This window comes from Electrona antarctica (genome assembly GCF_951216825.1).
Source record: "Electrona antarctica genome assembly, chromosome: 23".
NCBI lineage: Eukaryota > Metazoa > Chordata > Actinopteri > Myctophiformes > Myctophidae > Electrona > Electrona antarctica.
The window spans coordinates 37,037,005-37,058,145 of record NC_136804.1 but is presented as its reverse complement, the minus strand read 5'-3'; the positions used below and the strand labels follow the sequence as shown (position 1 = coordinate 37,058,145).

Genomic DNA, 21,141 nt, shown 5'->3' with positions numbered 1-21,141 from the left:
GGTCCGTCGTGGCTCAAACGCTGAATAAATAATGAGCTTCGATATGAAAACGGTTGAAAACCACTGGAGTATATATCGAGTAACACTTTTGTAACAAGATGACAAGCCGTTTCCCGTAATCTCCTGAGTTCATGCCGTTGCAGGACAATGATATGAATTACAGCGGTGGCCGAACGGTTTGCGGAGCGGTCTTGTTATCGGAAGGTCGCCAGTTCGAATGCCCAGACCGGCACGTTAAAAATTACCACCGCTGAAGTGCCCTTGAGCAAGGCATTGAACCCCTACCATGAAATGTTCTATGAGCAGGGTCTGGCTGTAAACAAGCATCTCGAGCTTAGTCCATTCACCCTGGGTAAACAAAGAACTTTGCTTAACTTTGCTTTACAGAGTGAACAGTTCGCCATGTTTGTAGTTGGAAGACCATAAATAAGAACTTCAAGACATATCAATAACAGTTTTACACATTTATTCATTCAAATGAACTTCAAGGCACATTTATCAATAACATTTTCTTACATTTACCAAATCAATAAAATTATAACTTCAGGCCATATTTATCAACAGTTGCATACATTTATAAATTAACAAGTCAAACTGCATCACTATATTATTTGTTAAACATTTATATTCATTCATATGTGATTCTCTTCTCTAGAGCAGGGGTTCTCAACCTTTTTGGCCGGGGACCCCCAAAAATGCTTTGGCAACGTCTCGGGACCCCCGTCCCGCCCCCTCCCGACCCCCAATATAAATTGACTGCTACAATAACCTTAATAATAGACAATACACCATAAGAAAATACTGAAACGATCATCATTAGGGAAGGTGTATGCATGTACTATGTGTACTATATGTAAACTCTTCATTTCCACTTTACAGCCATTCAGTTGAAAATAATTTGGGGACCCCCCAAAATAATTTGGCGACCCCTCGAGGGGTCGCGACCCACGGGTTGACAACCCCTGCTCTAGAGGAGTCCGTTCACTCCACATTGCATTTTGGCCCCCCAAAAATGCCATGTACACATTTTTTAAATATACATCTCATTTGTGTACCCAAACTACCCACCAGTAAAGAATTCAACCTGTTGATTTACAGTGAGTTGAAATGTAAACACCTCTACTCCTAGGGCTCCATCTTGCGCCACCCTTATCCCTACATTTATTTGCCATTTTTTACTATTTAGAAAATAAATTTAAAATAGTTCAATTAGCCGATCTACATCCACACGTTGTGAGCTTGTAGATCAGCTTTTTGAACTATTTTAAAAGGTTTCTTAAAATAGAAAAAAAAAAAAAAAAAAAAAAAAGGCAAATAAGTTTAGGGATAGGCTAAGGGTTAAGGGGTGGCGCAAGATATAGCCCATTATCTATTCGCCGAAAACAGCCAGTCTAGATGCTCACAGCATGTGAGCTATGGACGAAAACAGCCAGTCTATGCTCACAGCATGTGAGCATCTAGACTGAAAACAGCCAGTCTAGATGCTCACAGCATGTGAGCATCTAGACTGAAAACAGCCAGTCTAGATGCTCACAGCATGTGAGCATCTAGACTGAAAACAGCCAGTCTAGATGCTCACAGCATGTGAGCTATGGATCGGCCAGTCTAGATGCTCACAGCATGTGAGCTATGGACGAAAACAGCCAGTCTAGATGCTCACAGCATGTGAGCTACGTATGGATCGGCCATTTCCCCCAGAACATGGGACATGAGATTTAATACTAGGGACCTGGCAGGAGAAATGCAGGGGGAATTCTTCGGCGTGCGGCATTCTGAAAGAACTCCTCCAGTCTCTCATCACTCATGTCAAACACTCTTGGCCCAAGCGGGAGTGTTTGGGCTGGTTCTGGGCGGTTTTTGGCGGGCCCTGGGTGCGGGCGGGTTTGGGCAGGCCCTGGGTGCGTGCGGGTTTGGGCAGGCCCTGGGTGCGGGTGGGTTTGGGCAGGCCCTGGGTGCGGGTGGGTTTGGGCAGGCCCTGGGTGCGGGTGGGTTTGGGCAGGCCCTGGGTGCGGGCGGGTTTCGGCAGGCCCTGGGTGCGGGCGGTTTTGGGCAGGCCCTGGGTGCGGGCGGGTTTGGGCAGGCCCTGGGTGCGGGTGGGTTTGGGCAGGCCCTGGGTGCGGGCAGGTTTGGGCAGGCCCTGGGTGCGGGCATGTTTCGCCTGGCTCTGGGCGTGTGTCACCTGGCTCCGGGGCCAGGGGTGTCGCCATGGCTGGCTCCGGGGGTGATTTCGGGACGCCTACTTTCTTGTACGTTATCTTGCGGGGCTTCATCTTGAGCTGTGACAGAACATTAATTTTGATTAATATAACCCTTCGAGTGTACAAGGCTTTTTGCTACATTACTATGTACTGTACTTACCATTGGCATTTTGATCTTCAGGGATTTGTCTAGATACAAAAGACAAGAATTAGTCAAATGTATCATTTAGATCCTTTAAGTCTCAGTGCCACAGGACGCCTTTGGACGCCTCCCCCTGGTGGCAGAGAGTGCCAATGGCGCCTTTGGACATTTCTTTTGGGGAAAATTGCTCTAATCTGCATGTCAGGTGATGACATGCACATTACATGCACAATATAATTACATTTTCTCTCTTTTATTTATAATGGGCTTCGGTGGCAACGAGGGCCAAAACTGGTGTTCACCAGGTGGCACTGGATGTTAACAGTAAGTTTGTGATTATCAGTTGGGTGAAATGTGCCCTACATTATCCAGTGTATGATGCAGGCTGGAACCCAAGCCATGCTTAATAAAAGACAAATCAATCCATCATTTCCTGAAAGTCTTAATTTGCATAGTATTTAATCTAAAGGGATGCAAAATAAAAACAACAGTATACCTGCTTGAAATAATCCACTGCATGATGATGTTTCATGCTGGTCTTTGGTGCCTTCAACGAAACTACTGTACATACAGGGGGAGGGGAAAAAAACAAAAAAAGGTTAACCTAGTGAAAAAAAAAAAAATGTTCATTAAGCACAAATAGCTGATATACAAGCTGACAGCGCATTATGATGAGTGGTTTAGTAATAGCCTACCGTTTACGCTTTTCAGCGGGAACGGTGGGGGAACCTGCAGACAGGGTTGTAGTCATTAATCACAATGCAGACTGGAAAATATACACTTCAGTCAAAATAGTTTGGACTTTTAGGAGGTGAAATAATGACTTCCATTGTCGTGTTTAACTTTTGAAGCTATCCCACTTCAAAGCAGATGGATCTCAGTTTTCCAATACACACTAATGGCATTTGCTATAGAGCGCCTCGGACAAACGCCAACTCTTGTTGTGACAAATCATGACAATAAACAATGTTTTGGGCCGATCAAATATTTAGTAAGAAGAACAACAAAACAAAAAGTGTTGTACCCCGCCTTTTTTCTTCTTTCTAATCATTTGATCTGCACAAAACATTGTGTTTATTGTCATGATTTGTCACGATCCGCGTTGGCTTTGTCCGTGGCGTAACCATCTTTAAATAAATACTTTTTGAAAAGTCTATGGGGAAAATGTCCTCGTATAGGGGACGGGACTGCGACGCTATAGTCTATAGCAGGGGTTCTCAACGTTTTTGGCCGGGGACCCCCGGAAATGCTTTGGCAATGTCTCGGGACCCCCGCCCCGCCCCCTCCCGACCCCCAATATAAATTGACTGCTACAATAACCTTAACCCATTTTGGGCGGGAACCCCTTTTGGTGTTTTAAGCATTATGTTATAATTTAGCTATTGAAAAATAGCAGATCTACAAGCTCATAGCGCGCCACCGAGTGGCGCGCTACGAGCTTGTAGGTCTGCTATTTTTGAAAAATCGTGAAAATAATTTTTTTTTTGAAAATAATTTGGGGACCCCCTAAAATAATTTGGCGACCCCCCGAGGGGTCGCGACCCACGGGTTGAGAACCCCTGGTCTATAGGGGAGAGAGAGAGACAGGACATCACGTTGGTGCAGGTCCACTGTAACCTAAAGATCCAAGCTATCTACAAGCTCATAGCGCGGCACCTATCGCGCTACAAGCTTGTAGATCTGCAATTTTTGAAAAATCATGAAAACATGCAGATTTTGAACAGATTCTTTCACAGCGAACATTTTTAATTAAAATATTTGCTTCTGGGCCGGGGTATATTTTCAGATGGGCGTCGGCGGACAATTACATATACTTTTTGGGGTCCGTGACAGGAAAATGTTTGAGAACGACTGATATAGAAACATTTTTTCATTTTCAGAAAACGGTCAGGATTTAGACGACTTTTATAGAATCGTCCTCAGGTCTAAATCAGGCATTAACATAGAAACTGTATAGTAATTTGTGCATCCGGGGTGATTCATGCCTGTTCTTGGGAACAATCCACTGACATGCTTCTGCTCATCAATGCATGCATACACTGCATGGTCAGTGGTCCAAAGTGGGCACCCCTATTTATTCCCCTCCACACTACCATCAGATATGCAGGCCGGTGCGTAACTGATGACAATTAGGAGAATGGAAACAAACAGTGCCTGAGACTGAAATGTTATTTTTCTTAACTCTCACACTTTTGAGTGGTGCAAACCACTCCAACAACCAGCTTTGTCTGTACCTGTACAGACACGTACAGGTGAGCATGGTTGCTATGGTTAGTGTGTGACGTCACGTCAGACCACAGCTGATCAGGTTATATAAGACCTTGCACCACTCAGTTCACACGGGTGTGATTTTTTATTTTATTTTAATTCTTTGAAACAAATAGAAATAAAAAACAGTCTCATACCAAGGATGGTAGACACGTTGGGGGGCAGTTGCATGTGCAGGTTTTCAGCGTGGCTCAAGTTCAACAAGGTGGAGTTGACAGGCAGACCTGGGATGAACTGAGGCACGTGTGTCACCGATTCACCTGTGAGAACACACACACACACACACACACACACACGCACGCACGCACGCACGCGATGACGGGATCAATAGAATGATATCATTAGAATAGCCATGGTGAAATTCAACACTATATCTGATGTCAGACATGGAAGAGGAAGTAATCAATCCATGACGTTTGTTCCATATCATGGTAACAAACTGCACACGTTTACATTACACAAGATACAGTAGACGCACCATCATCATCCTTGTTGAGGAGGATCTCAGGGGAGGGCAAGGTGTCAGAGTCCAGGCTGTCACAGGAGTCCAGGCTGTCACAGGAGTCCAGGCTGTCACAGGAGGACGGGTGGCTGGACGATGGACACACTGACGAACTTGAGTCTTCAGTTTCTGATGAAGACTCAAGTTCTTCAGTTTCTGATGAACTCGAGTCTTCACCAGTAACTGAAGAACTCAAGTCTTCACCAGTATCAATATCCGGCCACCCAGGCACTGGCAAGACCACCTCCAGTGGCCTTGCGTGTTTTTCAAGAACCCTCATATTCTTATTCTGCGTGGTCGTCGCTGCGATAGCCATCGCCTGGTTGGCTGGCTCACACCGTGGGGCCGGGTCTCCAGCGCTCCGGTTGGCCAGTTGGCCTGTTCTCCTTTGAACAGGGGTGATGAACTGTACAGACACCATAGGGCTCATGAAGTGTACCTTCTGCTTTCCACAGATGTTCCTTCTGGTCTGTGGATTAGAATACAAGTGAAGAAAATGAGACAAAGTGATGTCAAATGGTAAATGGTGCCTTTATCCAAGAAAGGTGCTATGTACTGTAGATTGTGGATTACATTCACCCATGCATTCATACACCCACACATTCAAACCATGCAAGGCACCAACATCATGCTCATCGGGTGCAATTAGGGATTCAGAGTCTTGCTCAAGGACACTTCGACACCAACTCTGGGGGAGCCCACAGGGTTCAAACTGGGAACCTTGCTGTTCCCATCCGGCCACTCTACTACCCTGCCCTGAGCCGCCGCCGCCCCTCACTTCACTGCTCTCATGAACACCATTGACCTTGTAAAATTAGCTAGCATTACTGCATTTGTTTTTAAATGTTTGTTTTTTTTAATATTTTTTATGGAGGGACAGACAGTAGGCTGACAGGAAATGGGGAGAGAGATGGGGGGAAGACATGCAGTAAAGGCCGTCGGGATCGGGAGTCGAACCCGCGGCACACTGCCAGACTGGATCACCAGCCAAGGTGCCTGGACCACTGAGCCATGGCCCAGGCCACTGCATTTGTTTTTAATGAAGAATTAGTAAATGGCACACTGACCACAGTCCGATGATCATTGTGACCATACATTTTATTTCACGAGTTTATACTTCAGAAGCCGAAGATATTTTGGAGACGCAAATACTGACCTGCCTTCTGGAACTCTGAGAGGGAGTGTGGAGGCCTGGTTCCTCCGCCAGTGGCTCAAAGTGTGAGCCACCCTTAGGCAGAATCCTCCGGTTCTCTGAAGAGTTGTAAAAAGAACACCTCAGTACTACAAAACATGGCAACCAATGTTAGCATAGTTGGGCTGCAAACCATGACAGTGTACCCATGAATGAAAACAACTGAAGCGCTTTTCCGACGCGTCCAAGTTGCAGCCACACGCAAGCATAATTTCAAAAAAGCAATAAGTTCTCCCTGTGTCCCCTAGGGTAGGTAACCTCACATGTTCTCCCCGTGTCCCCTAGGGTCCGTACGCTCACATGTTCTCCCCGTGTCCCATATGTTCTCCCCGTGTCCCCTAGGGTAGGTACCCTCAAATGTTCTCCCTGTGTCACCTAGGGTAGGTACCCTCACATGTTCTCCCCGTGTCCCCTGGGGTAGGTACCTTCACATGTTCTCCCTGTGTCCCTAAGGGAAGGTACCCTCACATGTTCTCCCTGTGTCCCCTATAGGGTAGGTACCCTCACATGTTCTCCCTGTGTCCCCTAAGGTAGGTACCCTCACATGTTCTCCCTGTGTTCCCTAGGGTAGGTACCCTCACATGTTCTCCCCGTGTCCCCTAGGGAAGGTACCCTCACAAAAAGAAACATGTAGTAATACTGGTCTCTAAACTACCTCCCCCTGGCCAGCCGGGGCGCCTGATGGAGGGGAAAGGAACTGGTCGGAATACCGTGTTCCTCCAGGCTCCCACGCGCTACGTCCGGCCCGGGAAAACACCCCCCTACCCTGTCAGGTGAAAAGAAGCGGCTTGGACGCATGAGGTCAGTCCACAGCCCTCCCCCAGGTTGGCAGAGGAAGTGTAGCGCCCAGGATTACATTAGATAATTGACACTGGGTGAAAAAAAAAATGGGGGTTGCAAAATCGTGGGATAAAAATTATATAAAAAGGCGAGATTCACATTTGAGCAAGAATTGTGCAGCAGCACTATAAGTGTATGGCAGCTTTGTAAACGGTGGTTCTCAAACTCAAACAAAGAAGCACCCCAAAACAAAACGACTTGTATTGCATGTGTGAGTTTCTTACTGCCGGTTTTCCAGGCCTTGCTGGCCTTAATAGGCGTGTCTCCTTTGGGGGGCGGGCGCCGTGGGCCTCGATGTTGTGGAGCCATCTTGGAAACACCTGCCTGGCTAAAGCACCTCGGTAGCCTGTAGGTCAAATAGGGAGGCATACTATGGTCCGACGGAGCATTGGTTCGACATGCGTCCGCACCTCGGACTAGCGCCTGCTCCCGTGCTTGCGGTTATGGTTAGGTTAGGGGTTAGGGGTATCGGATCAATGAATCGTCGGACCAAACACATGTAACCGGTCAAAGGGAGGCATAGGTCAAATAGACAAAGCAAGCTTTCTGTAGTTAGAATATGTGCAAGTCATGTTCCTAATCACCATACACTAAAAATATAGTATAGACTCTTGCAAAAAAAAATCTCAAGGGGAGGGGCCGGGGGGGGGGGGTCGCAGGGACAATTTATTTCTATAAATTGGGAATCAGAATGATTCAATTATTAGCAATTACTTTCTGAGATTATAGCTATAAATCAACGTGTAGGCTAGATAAAGTGGCCAAGAAGATGCAACTACCATAGCCTATAATGCCAGAAAGTACAAGCATGAAACTGTCACTATGGGATTTGTGTTATTGACACTAAGAACTTAAATCATCTCAACAAACGTGTCTCCATTTTTTTTAAGATGCCCTGAAAGCTAGTGGTTTTTAAAACCACAAACATTAGGCCTACATACAATGTCATATGTCTGTGTAGCATGCCAACTAAAAAGCCCAGTCTGTCTGCCCAATAAAATTAAATTAATGAAAAAAATATGAATCAAATATTGGGCTTGTGGCACAATGTGGCAGGCAGATAGGCCTACTTAGTAAACGCAACCAAACCATGACTCACCTCACCTCACGAACATGAGGGCATGGAGTTGCCAAAAAAAGTAAACTAAATGAGAATGGGGAACAAACAAATTATTAAGCCGCTCTGATCCGGTGAAGTTCTAGAAGGCGGGATACGGAAACGGCGTGTGCATACAATGGATGTGTGCGTGCAAAAAAAGGCGGGTGCTAGACCGGATCTAGTCTCGCGTTACCAGACTGTTGAATTGTGGAATAGTTGTCTGGCTACGCGAGACTAGACCGGATCCGATGCCTGATAGTTTTATAGACAGTGCACTGTGCTGCTGTGCAAGACAATTGTGCTTTGATTGATTTAAGTATTTATTAACAGTACATTTCAAACACAACTCAATACAAAGACTGTCAACTGTGAGTGGACGAGCACTACCCTTGTTGTCCACCATATGTTCAATATTGCTATTATAGCTCCCGGTCGTGCATTTATAAATGTAGAAGCAGTGAACCACCAACCACTATCTCCCCGAATCCTCAAGTTAATATTGGAACGTTAGCTCATAGCCTCTGTTCCATAGCCCTAATGCCCTTTGCTGAAGGGCATTAGGGCTATGGACCAGAGCTATTATGATGAATTCCTGTTCTGTTCTCTGTGACTATATAGTTCAAGTGTCTATTTGTACGTGTAAATGTTTTTGATGAATTGAACAAGGTGGACCCTCTTGTAAACAAGTGTAATGCTTAATTGGGTCGTCCACTCAGTTAACGGTCTTTGTATTGAGTTTGTGCTTGAAATGTACTGTAATTCTGCAAACTGTTAATAAATATTTCAATATTTCAATCAATCTATAATAATTGCAATGTATTGCTTGGGTTAGTTTTTCTATCGTCCAAGTGCTGGTTGATTAGGCCTACCTATTTATTCACCTTACATTTGTAGCTGTATGCATAATATGATCAATGGTCAATCAAAGTGTATATAAAAGTAAACAGTTTTGTAAACAAACTTAAAACAAATTTAAAAAACATAAATTTGTATTAGGCCCAGGAACCCCAGCATACAAGATTCCCATCTGAAGATATAGTTTGTGCCAGGGACCCCCATAGTATACAAGATGTGTGTCCAAATAATTCAACATTCCAGAATCCAGATTCTTCAAATGTTTAAGATTGTTTGGAATAAATCAATTCAAGTTCATCACTTCATATTGAGCTTGTAGATTGGCCATTTAATTTCCAAAGAGCCAGTATGGCTTTAAACTTGAAAGCATAGACATTATGTTAAGAGTTTAGCCATGGTTCACATGACGCTCGCCTCGTACTTCAATCATCATGACAGTGACAGACAGTCATGTTCCAGGGCTAGTTAGAGTTATGGTTTTAAGTGGTTAAACTGACTTTAAAAGGCTATATTTTAACCAACATTTTACCTGTGTAGCAGCCTGCAGCAGCCAGACTGGCCCAGACATCAGCACAGGTGTCTCAGGTGAGAGTTAGGGATAAGCACCACCCCCAGAGCAATTAGGGCAATAGAGGGTATGCACGTGACATCATCATCAAACCAGGAAGTTATGCAGGAATGCCTACTTTCTGGCCTTGACAGCCCATACATCCAAACAGAAAAGTCCTGTCTGATTGCATTAAACAACGTTAAACAATGTTAAACTCACTTTGCATGTTCCTTTGCCACTCGATTTGCCACTCGATGTGCCATTCACTTTAAGCATGCGCATACCCTCTATAGAGGGTATGCATAAAGTGAATGGTAAATCGAGTGGCAAAAATGAGTGGAAAGTGAGTGGCAGCAGCACACAGCCAGGTCGACATCAGCACAGATACCAGGAAGCAACATTGGAACTATACCACAACTACATTGAAGCTGATTATGCTGATATTATGATGAATAGATACTCTTTCCTCATTTGATGAAAAATGCTGTCAACTCACTTGCAAATAAAAAATGTATTTCAGAGGCAGCCTGGATGGGGCAGATGGGGAGAATAGATCCCCTGTTATTATTATGTATTTCAGATGGAGCCTGGATGGGGCAGATGGGGAGAATAGATCCCCTGTTATTATTATGTATTTCAGATGGAGCCTGGATGGGGCAGATGGGGAGAATAGATCCCCTGTTATTATTATGTATTTGGAGCCTGCATGGCTGGGGCAGATGGGAACACTTTATGCACAGCAATGCATGGAGCATAGTGAACATGGAGCTATAGCAATGATTTCTTGCAGAATACAGAGGTTTGGCTTTTATAAACCCCAAAAATATCACTTTTAAATGAATAGCTTACATCAGTTTACACTATACCTAAAAAAACAGAGTGAGTTTACAACATGGGATGAAAACAGCATACGGTAAGCCCTCAATTTGTACTATGAGGCTGTAATGTTAATCCAATCCAGTAGATGGCGGCAATGCAGTGCATGTGGATGCCAAGATGCCAACCATGATGCCAACCGCCATGCATAAAGTGAGTGTATGCCTGGGTATAAATACAACTCAATAAAACCTGATGTGAATAAAACCCATATTCAAAGAGGGATCCAGGGGCCCTCGGGGTTCCTTGAGGGGCCCGGGTTCCCTCCAAACAGACTAATTAGTCTGCGGACCCCCATGTGAAAGAAAGGATATGTCAGCTATAAGGACCCCCATAAAGAGAAGATTTTTATGACTCTAGCAGTGATTCTCAACCCGTTTAATTTCAAGGACCCCCAGTTTGACATGCATTAGTCTACGGACCCCCCATTTAATGGCATTTCTATCACCTGAGAGCCCCAATTTATATTGTAAAAATCAATGTTAATAATTTAACTCTGAGAGTGTATAAACGGGTCCATTTGTACACTCTCAGAGTTACAGACCCATAAGGGTCCATTTGGTTCCTAATCCTACATACCGTATAACTATCATTTGGGGCTGGGGGACCCCCCTGGGAACTCCCTCAGGGACCCCTGGGGGGTCCACGGACCCCACGTTGGGAACCACTGATTGTTACTAGCAAACGGGGCACCGAACACGGACCCAATACGGTGTGACACCGACTTCTCTTCTCCTCCTGCTATTTCAGTCGGCAGTGAGGCAGGGAGGCCCATGTGGTGCAGCGTTCACTTCACACAGCGGCGGCACTTTACACCAGAAAAAACCTCCACATAACAAGTGTTTTTTTTGCGCCTGAAGCCTCCCTCCATCATCAGGAAGGATGCTGATATTAGAAGCCCGTGAAGAGGACGCCACGGCCGTCTGTAAGGCCGTACTTGCTGGTAAGCTTTTGGGTCAAAAGAGGCCAAAGAGTCTAGACTTGCTAGTAGCGAAAGCTAACCCCAAACATCAACTGTCTCACTATAATTCTCATAGTCGTTAGCATGCAGCTAATATAGCTTCACTTTCCATGCTGTCATCATTCCTCACTCACACACACACAGGCAGACATCACATGTTTACGGTGTTTTGATTTCATTTTTTTTCCCTGCCTGGCTGAAACTATAGGTGTTATCTTCTTAATGTTTGGTGGTTGCATATTATTGGTGTCTATAGTATAGTTGGTGAATGAACTTGCTGCTGCAGTGATTTCTAATGCCCATGGCTGTTGACATCCCCCATAAAGCCACAAAACAGTTATTTTTAGGTTTGGACAGCATCTATTGTTGTTTTCGTTTGTTCATCACAATTCGACATGGCCAGAATATGTCAGCATATTTATTGTTACATAAGTCTCACCTGTTGCTGCCTACTACTACTACTACTACTACTACTACTACTACTACTACTACAATATCCTGCTACTACTGTCAATTAGACATTCATCTGGGATTGATTGATTTATTTTTCTAAATTTGTATTCTTCATTTCACTTTCTCAACATTGGCAAAAAGAAAATGGTGAGAATGATTGAGTCTATAGTGCAGTGGTTCCCACTTTTTAATGTCAAGGACCCCCCCCCCCCCCACATTGACATTAATTAGCCTGCGGACCCCCCCATTTCAAAATATATGCTGCCAGGGACCCCCATAAAAGAAGATTTTCATGCCTCTAGCAGCGATTGCCAGTTTGACATGCATTAGTCTACGGACCCCCATTTAATAGCATTTCTATCTCTGAGACCCCAATTATTTATTGTAAAATCAATGTTAATTTAACTCTGAGTGTACAAATGGAACCAAATAACGGTTCCATTTGTACACTCTGAGTTACAGACCCATACGGGTCCATTTGGTTCCTTATCATTTAGCCGGGGTCCCCCTAGAACTCCCTCAAGGACCGCTGGGGGTCCCCGGACCCCTGCTATAGTGGGACTTCCTCACTGAAGCGATAAAGCCGCCTGTGTGTCTGTGGCAGCCGCTGGTTAGGGTTAGCAGTCTAAAGCCGTCTGTGTGTCTCTGTCAGCCTCGGTGCAGATCCAGGTGGAGCCCGTGGGCCGCTGGTTCGAGGCCTTCGTCAAGAGGAGGAACAGGAATGTCTCGGCCTCCTTCCAGGAGCTGGAGGAAGAGGAGGAGCTGTCGGAGGAGTCCGAGGACGAAGAGCTGCAGCTGGAGGAGTACCCCATGCTCCGAACGCTGGACCCCAAAGACTGGAAGGTATTGGTCTGACCGCTGTGGGGTCTGGAGGGGGGGTGGGGAGCACATGTTTCTGCCATTAGTAGTGATGCTCTGATAATCTGTGATCGGCAATTTAATCGGAGAAACCGATCTTTTACACCATTTAACCCATTTAGGCCTGACGTCGAAATTAAAAAATGTAATAATATATATTCAAAGATTTTTCAAAAATAGCAGACCTACAAGTTCATAGCGCGCCACTCGGTGGTGCGCTATGAGCTTGTAGATCTGCTATTTTTCAATAGCTAAATTATGACAATGTTTAAAACACCAAATGGGGTTCCCGCCCAAAATGTCAAGTATAATATCAATTTTCATCTTTTGTGACAGGCCTAAACATTCTCCCCTTCCTCCCCCACACACACAGGAACAGTTTTGACCTGGGTTTTGACATATAATAATTTTGGAAATATTCAAATTTTCCCCTTACACACAAGATCGGTATCGGCCCGATCATGAGAGAAACAATCGGTGATCGGGGAACCGTCCCAAAAAAACCTGATCGGAGCATCCCTAGCCATTAGAGACGGAAAATGCTCTCATACACACTTTGCTGGTCATCTTCTGTGTGAAAAGGCCATTCATTGCTAATTGTGTCAGAATTCACCCTTTTGTCAAATCCAGACCCGTGGTTGTGCCCCTCTTCACACCCATTGGCTGCTGTTTGGTGGTGGTTGGACAAAAATCCTTTCTCTCCATCCACTACCATTGAAATGGCATGCTTTTCAGTTGCTTCGTATTGATATTCTGTGCGTTCAATTGCTGTTTTAAACTTGGTGTCAGTAAAAAGGAACATCACAGGTTCAGCATGGTGACTAGTGGGCATATTATGTTTTTGAGTTTTTTCCCCCCCAAAAATGATGTTTTAGCAAATTCAACATAAACGAGGCGGAACCAGGCAGAAAGATTGGTTGGTAACCTCGCCTCACCAGGCTTTCCACCACCTCGGAGGAAAGCCTGGTCTCTGTTTCAAAAGTCCCTATGATCCTGTCGGGAGCGGATGATATCTTTACGTCATGTTGTAGTATTGTTTTGTAGTCGACAGGCAGGAACAACGGGGGGGCAACTTCCTTTTCCCTCAAACCAATTTTTCTCAATAAAAGCTCTCGTAGCCTGTAGCTTTTATTGAGAAAAATCGGTTTGAGGGCTGGCTAGCTGGTTAGTAGCCTCGGTCCCAGGCTTACTTATCTGCGAAAAGAAAAGCCTGGTCACAACGTAAGGCAGAGAAGCTATCGGCAGATGTATTTCCCCCGGATATGATTTTCCCGACCAAATCCCAACAATTGTTTAATTCGCGGAGAATGTAAACTGATTTGTAAAGCATCAACGTAATTTCCTTGGGCGATACTTCCGCTAGAATCCCGCAACTTCCGCCCCAAACAAATGATAGCCTCTAGCGTAGGTCTTGCCCAGGGTGGCTGGTTAGTCAGTCAGAGACCAATCAGAAGGCTGACAAAATGTTAGTCAGTCAGAGACCAATCAGAAGGCTGACAAAATGTTAGTCAGTCAGAGACCAATCAGAAGGCTGACAAAATGTTAGTCAGTCAGAGACCAATCAGAAGGCTGACAAAATGGTGAATTGGTCAGAATCTTATTGAGAGGATGCAGCGTCTCTCTTTAGCCCATTTATACCTGACAACACGTTCTACATCCTAGTCTTCTAAATCCTATGATTCTGTATCAGTGGGTCTCAAACCTTTTCCATGTCAAGGACCCCCAGAATTATATGTATTTGGCCACCGACCCCCATCTGAAAATATGTAGTTCCAAGGACCCCCCCCCCTCCCTGAAGCAAAGATTTGACTTATCTTTCACTCTGAAAGAATATATATTCAAAGATTTGCGCCACATTTTCAAAAATGGTGCCACGCTATGAGCTTGTAGATCTGCTATCTTTCAACAGCTAAAGAATAAAAAAAAAAAAGGAAAGAACAACACCAACGGGGGTTCCCGCCCTGAATGGGTTAGAGGGGGTCCTAGACGCACAAGTAAAACATTACATACACAATTTGTATACAAAAACACGGGTGAGACATTATAGTACAGACGAATACACACAGACGCACGTCGTTCACAGCCAGACATCGCACTGAATTTAACCTTTTCCCTCACTTTCAGAATCAGGACCACTATGCCGTCCTCGGACTGATCCATGTGCGCTACAAGGCCACACAGAAGCAAATCAAAGCTGCCCGTGAGTGTTTCTGCTATTGCGTTCATCTCTAGCTTCTTGTGGTCGTCTTAATAGATGCATCCATGGCAGTGTTTTCTTTTCTTTCGGTAATATACGCTGACCATCACATTCTCTCAACTTGTCAACAGACAAAGCGATGGTATTGAAGCACCACCCTGACAAAAGGAAAGCTGCTGGAGAACAGATTGTAGAGGGAGACAATGACTACTTCACTTGTATAACTAAAGGTAATGATGGAGACAATGACTACTTCACTTGTATAACTAAAGGTAATGATCATTGATTAATAATGTTTGTAATCATGCACTTTATGCAGAAGGATGTTTATTGTACACTTTGAGGGCTTTCAATTATTGAATCCATGTTGTAGCCATGCTTAACACGCTAAACCCGTTTTTTGTTTAATGTGTTTAATTCGCCGTTTGATTATTATGATAAAAATCCGCATTTGTCGCGGACATTGTGACGAGCAGGTCGCGTTATGATGACGTAACCGGAAATCAAACATCCGCCGGCTTGCAAGGGCTTCTGGGAAACTGAGTCCAATACAAAGTGAACGAGGGGGTAGAGACAATCTTGGCTCGCTTTGCTCTGCCCGGATCAAGGAAGTGGCTTTTTTTGTCGGCTCAATAACGAATGCTGGGAGTGTTTACTAGCGTATTTTCGCAGATCAAAGGCGCAAATACTTCGGCGTTTTGCTCCAAAGGTAATTAAACGATCCCGGCAGCGTTGGATATTGGATTAAATAGCGTGGAACGCGGGTTATGCCGTCAACGTGTTAAAGACATGATTATTTTAGGTTATAAAGTACTTTCAATAGACTTAAAAACAACTGAAAACATACAGTAAAAAGAAGATCCCAATGAAGAGATGAGATTTTGGGTTCTTCGTCGTGTGCAAAATTATGTTGGTACTTAATAGATTTGATTTAGTTTTATACTGTAGGTCAAGAAGCCTATCCTCCATGTCCAAAAAGTCATCCTTTTTCTCTCCTGTATTTCTTGTCCTCAGCTATAGAGATCCTATCGGACCCTGTGAAAAGAAGAGCTTTCGACAGCGTAGACCCCACCTTCGACAACGCCGTGCCGTCAAAGAGCGAGGGCAAAGAGAACTTCTTCGAGGCGTATTCCCCCGTTTTTGAGAGAAACGCCAGATGGTCTTCCAAAAAGCACGGGCCCAAACTAGGAACTCTGGAGTCCACTTTTGAAGAAGTGGATAATTTTTACTCGTTCTGGTAAGTGGCAAAGTTGATCAGCTTCTCTCATGAACACTCCCAAATGGCGTAAGAAAGTCATTTGCGTCGACACACTCTTCATTCAGTGGTTTAACGAGGCCGATCCTTCTAAATCGGTTGTTCACATCTATTGACAAATCATCAACACATTCACGTTAAATATCAGTGAATGAGAGAGAATACGTATTATTACTCCTCATTTTGTATCGGATGTTAGTTTGAGCACAAGGTGGAAATCGTATCTTGTCACTGAATGCTACGTGTCCCAATTTAGGTACAACTTTGACTCATGGAGAGAGTTCTCATATCTTGATGAAGAGGAAAAGGACAAGGCTGAATGGTGAGCGACACACACACACACACACACACACACACACACACTGCCATATCATTTCCATGAATGGCGTTCCCATAATGTTGTCCTTCAATTTCTGAATGCTTTTCTTCCTGCTTTTTGCGTCCAGTCGAGATGAGAGGAGATGGATTGACAAGCAAAACCGTGGGCAGAGAGTGCAGAGAAAGAAGGAAGAGATGAACAGAATAAGAACACTAGTTGGTAAGGAAGGAAACAAATGATTATTTTTAACTGATTAATGCAGTACAACACAAATATGAAACATGTTTTGCAGAGTTGTTGCAAATTTGTATTGGCTCTTGGCTCTTAACCCATTTAGACCTGAGGACGATTCTACAAAATGTCTTCTAAATCCTGAAAGTTTTCTTTAAAAAAAACATGTTTCTGTGCCTGTCGTGCTCAACAATTTCATGTCAAGGACCCCCAGAATTATCTGTATTTGGCCGCGGACCCCCATCTGAAAATATGGTGACAGGGACCCCCCAGAAGCAAAGACTACGTTCACTCTGAAAGAATATATTCAAAGATTTGCGCCACATTCTCACGATTTTCCAAAAATAGCAGACCTACAAGCTCGTAGCGGCGCACGCTATGAGCCCTACTCTTCCATTGGAGAAAGACCACCTCCCGTCACTGTGTGTGCAAGTTATAGTGTATTAACATTCCTAACATACAGATCGGTTAAAAATATTTTAAATATGTTACAGAGATTGCAGAGGACCTGTTGCTGTAGTCTCTCACACCCAGGATGTCTTAACCCATTTTGGGCGGGAACCCCTTTTGGTGTTAGCATTATGTTATGCTTTAGCTATTGAAAAATAGCAGATCTACAAGCTCATAGGGCGCCACCGAGTGGCGTGCTACGAGCTTGTAGGTCTGCTATTTTTGAAAAATCGAAGAACGACTGACATAGAAACATAGCTTTTTCAGAAAACTGTCAGGATGTAGGAGACATTTTTAGAATGTGATCTCGGGTCAAAATGGGTTAACCACGTCTCGTTTCTCTCCAGATACCGCCTATAGCAGTGATCCTAGAATAAAGAAATTCAAGGAAGAAGAGAAAGCCAGGAAAGAATCGGAGAAGAAAGCCAAAGTTGAAGCCAAGAAGAGGGAACAGGACGAGAAGGAGCGGGTCAGTGTCGCATCAATTCATCCATCCGTCTGACAATGTGCTAATCTCTCTTTTGAAACTTAACTGAGTCTCTTTGTGATCGCTGTGCAAACATTCAGTGAGGGCTGATTTTATACTTGCTCCGCTCGCGCGGCTGTTCGCCGTCACATTATGGATTTCAAGTGTTGTCGGCACCTGGTAGAAAATCAGCCCTTTTCTCATTTCCGTACTTGAATCGGTTTAGTGAGGCATCGTGTTAAAATGTGTAAGTGCTATTACAACTTCAGAAAATGTGATTTGTATACCCGGCTTTCATTTTATGAAAATTAAGAGTTTTGTTTTAATTGCTGCATAGACTTATTAAGCAATTCTAGCTACATGTAACCTAATGGTATCACTGACCGTTATCGGCATATTAGCTGGGGGATATATTATGTTATGTGGTGGTGAGGTTGTGTTGTGTTGCCGTTGCGCAGGCCCGGCAGGCAGAACTGGACGTGGCTCGTTTGGCGAAGGAGAAGGAAGAGGAGGAGGCCAAGCAGGCTGCACAGCTGGTCAAGAAGGAGAAGGAGATCCAGAAAAAGGCCATCAAGAAGGAGAGGCAGAAACTCAGGACCACCTGCAAGGTCAGATATATCACAACATCAAAGTGTTGTGTGTAGATCCGCAGTCCACGTGAGAACCGTCTCCCAGAACACCCAGAACCCTGCAGAAACCCGCTTCGGATGTTCTCACCCGATAATCAAGAGACTGTTTGTGATCAGCACCGTAGAAATACCCCCAGTATGTGATAATCGGGAGCGTTTGCTTTTTGTGTCAATGACGCCAGAGGCGCGCCGTGTCTGGTGGCCTTGAGCCACGTGAGGCACCAGAATAGTAAATATTAGTAGCCCCTAGTTTCCATGCCCCGACAATAGAGTTGGAAATGACACGTCCAGCAGGGGGAGTCGTTGACCAGGCTATGTCTGCACCACCACCCTGCATGCGTGCAGTCCGGATGAACACAGCCTAACACCACAATTAGAATCCATCGGCTGTGGCTCAGGAGGTAGAGCAGGTCGTCCAATGATCCATGGGTCGGCGGTTCGAATCCCAGCTCCTCCTGTCTACATGTCGAAGTGTCCTTGGGCAAGACACTGAACCCCAAATTGCTCCCGATGTGCTGGTTGGTACCTTGCATGGCTTCCGCTGCAATCGGTGTATGAATGTGTGTGTGAATGGGTGAATGTAATGCACAATCTATGTAAAGCGCCTTGGATAAAGGCGCTATATAAATGCACCATTTACCATTTTAATGCAGTGATAACGGACGAATCCGCAGGCAGAAACCTTGTATCTCCATATTTCGACGAGCAGGAGAACAGAAGTCATTTTATTTGTCGAGACACTTAACTGTTCCTGCTTCTCCCCGCTTCAACAGAACTGGAATTACTTTGCCGACTCCGAAACGGATGGCGTGAAGATGATGGAGGAGGTGGAGAAGCTGTGTGATCGTCTGGAGTTGGCGAGGTACTGTAAATAAATGCTTCAAGGCCCAAATCAGCAAGTCCAAAAGAATGTAATTTTTTCTTTCTGAGTCTTAGTTGTTGAATTGAAAATAGAAATGCATGAGTGATGTCGTGGTGTTGTGTCTCTCAGTAGTGAGCTGTGATTAGTAGAATTATTGACTGTCTTATCTGCTGCTTGAAGCTCTTCTTTTACCATCAAATGGTCTCTTTTAATATGAGAAGAACATAACCTTGTAAAATCAAATCATTCAAACATTTACATTTTATTTATGGGTTAGTGTCAGATTAGTTACTGTAACAATGGCTTCATTATACCTGTTCATTTGTTCAGTTTGCAGTGCCTGAATGAAACGCTGACCTCTGCGTCCCAGGAGGAGGGCAAGGTGGCTGTGGATAAGCAGGTAAAATAGGGCCCACATTTCCCGTTGACGGGAAGGCAGACAGTGCTGTTTAGGCATGCATATATTGGTTGATCCTGCAAGAGAATGGAAGGAAGAGTGTTGATTTCGTCGACTAAAACTAAGACGAAAAATGTTCGTCGACTACCTTTTTCCACTGAGGAAAACTAAATAAAAACTAAGCTATGATGACTAAAACTAAGACTAAATATACTGACTATTTCGTCAACAAATAGAAATGTTGGGGACTAGTGGTGGACAAGACATCCAGCATAAGTCATTTTACACTTGGTTGCATGCTGAAAATAGCCATCTACAAGCTCACAACGCGTCACGCGGCGACGCGTTGTGAGCTTGTAGATTGGCTATTTTCAACAAGTGTAAAATCAGCCATTACGACGGCATCAAGGCCAGCCAAAATATATTTTAGTCGACTAAATCAACTGTAGATTTGGTCGACTAAAATCTAATGATATTTAGTTGACTAAAACTAGACTTAACACTAAAACATTCCAGGTGACTAAAACGTGACAAACTAAATAAACTAAATGAGAAAAAGAGGTTGCGCATCAGCAATGGTTTTCAGTGGAGTGCCAGACCCAAATCCAGTATGAATTAAAATAATTCCAAAAAGGTAGCACATCCAAAAATTAAACAAGCGGTGGACAAAGTACTCGCATTTCCATTTCTTTATTGGCACACACCAAAAAGGACAAAGAAATGGAAATGTGAGTACTTTGTCCACCGCTTGTTTAATTTTTGGATGTGCTACCTTTTTGGAATTATTTTAATTCCTGTTTTTTGATGTAAACTAAATAAACTATTCAAAAGACTGACTAAAACTAAAATCTGCTGCCAAAATCTCACACAACAAAATGTGCTGATTTCTCCTCCCAAAACCAGGTGAACGAGGTGAACTCCCTGCTGCAGAAGGAGAAGGACGCAGAGGTTCAGGCCAGTCGGGCCGCCCGCAGCGCGGAGCAGGCCAGCGGGGGAGGAGGGGCTGGAGCCAAGGGCTGGAACGAGGAAGACCTCCAGCTGCTCATCAAAGCGGTCAACCTTTTCCCTGCTGGAACCAACGCCAGGTAGTAGCAGCAGCCAGCAGACCCATTCCGTGAATCTGCTTTTAAAACCATTCTGGGAGTCGGGAACCTCTGTTTGGTGTTTTAAGCATTATGTTATACTTTAGCTATTGAAAAATAGCAGATCTACTATTGCTGCTATTTTTTTTGAAAAATCATAAATGTGGCACCAATCTTTGATTATATATATTCTTTCAGAGCGAACGTTTTTAACTCGGAATCTTTGCTTCTGGGAGGGTTCCGTGGAACTACATATTTTCAATTGGGGGTCCACGGCCAAATACAGATAATTCTGGGGGTTCTTGACATGAAAAAAGTTGAACACCACTGACATAGAAACATAGGTTTGAGTGGTGCAACCACTCCAAGGAACAGCAATGTCCGTGTTAACCTATGTGACTATGTGTGTGACTATCAGTACCAGTAGGGGCAAAAGTGGCACTGTTGTGCTAGAAACCG

The 21,141-nt window shown here is 44.4% G+C and overlaps 2 protein-coding genes across 3 annotated transcripts in view; one reads left to right on the top strand and one right to left on the bottom strand.

Moving 5' to 3' along the window:
- Window positions 1-449: 449 nt before the first annotated feature.
- On the bottom strand, window positions 450-9,730 carry LOC306916177 (uncharacterized protein). Of its 2 annotated transcripts, none has more exons than XM_079493978.1 (9): window positions 9,626-9,730; window positions 7,367-7,488; window positions 6,267-6,361; window positions 5,087-5,579; window positions 4,746-4,868; window positions 3,036-3,069; window positions 2,837-2,901; window positions 2,359-2,387; window positions 450-2,276 (listed from the first exon to the last, which is right to left on the bottom strand). In XM_079493978.1, exons 2-9 carry the CDS (start codon window positions 7,449-7,451, stop codon window positions 1,722-1,724), a joined length of 1,479 nt encoding a protein of 492 aa, XP_079350104.1. In that variant the 5' UTR covers window positions 7,452-7,488; window positions 9,626-9,730; the 3' UTR covers window positions 450-1,721. The 2 variants fall into 2 exon arrangements, with proteins under 2 accessions (XP_079350104.1, XP_079350105.1); XM_079493979.1 differs by lacking the exon at window positions 9,626-9,730 and adding an exon at window positions 8,242-8,264.
- Window positions 9,731-11,241: 1,511 nt separating this feature from the next.
- dnajc2 (DnaJ (Hsp40) homolog, subfamily C, member 2) overlaps window positions 11,242-21,141 on the top strand; it is a 12,692-nt gene continuing 2,792 nt past the window's right edge. Inside the window, exons 1-12 of the mRNA XM_079494658.1 lie at window positions 11,242-11,465; window positions 12,589-12,779; window positions 14,919-14,994; window positions 15,123-15,221; window positions 16,006-16,228; window positions 16,503-16,568; window positions 16,693-16,784; window positions 17,594-17,715; window positions 18,171-18,320; window positions 19,115-19,203; window positions 19,534-19,603; window positions 20,504-20,685. Coding sequence (XP_079350784.1) covers window positions 11,405-11,465; window positions 12,589-12,779; window positions 14,919-14,994; window positions 15,123-15,221; window positions 16,006-16,228; window positions 16,503-16,568; window positions 16,693-16,784; window positions 17,594-17,715; window positions 18,171-18,320; window positions 19,115-19,203; window positions 19,534-19,603; window positions 20,504-20,685 — 1,421 coding nt within the window. The 5' untranslated portion in view covers window positions 11,242-11,404. The remainder of the gene's footprint in view (window positions 11,466-12,588; window positions 12,780-14,918; window positions 14,995-15,122; window positions 15,222-16,005; window positions 16,229-16,502; window positions 16,569-16,692; window positions 16,785-17,593; window positions 17,716-18,170; window positions 18,321-19,114; window positions 19,204-19,533; window positions 19,604-20,503; window positions 20,686-21,141) is intronic.

Coding starts and splice junctions, on each gene's coding strand:
- LOC306916177 (XM_079493978.1), bottom strand. CDS start 7,451: ATGGCTCCACAACATCGAGGCCCACGGCGCCCGCCCCCCAAAGGAGAC. Junction 4,869..5,086: donor CCTCAACAAGGATGATGATG/GTGCGTCTACTG, acceptor GTGTTCTCACAG/GTGAATCGGTGACACACGTG. Junction 2,388..2,836: donor CAGTGGATTATTTCAAGCAG/GTATACTGTTGT, acceptor TTTTGTATCTAG/ACAAATCCCTGAAGATCAAA.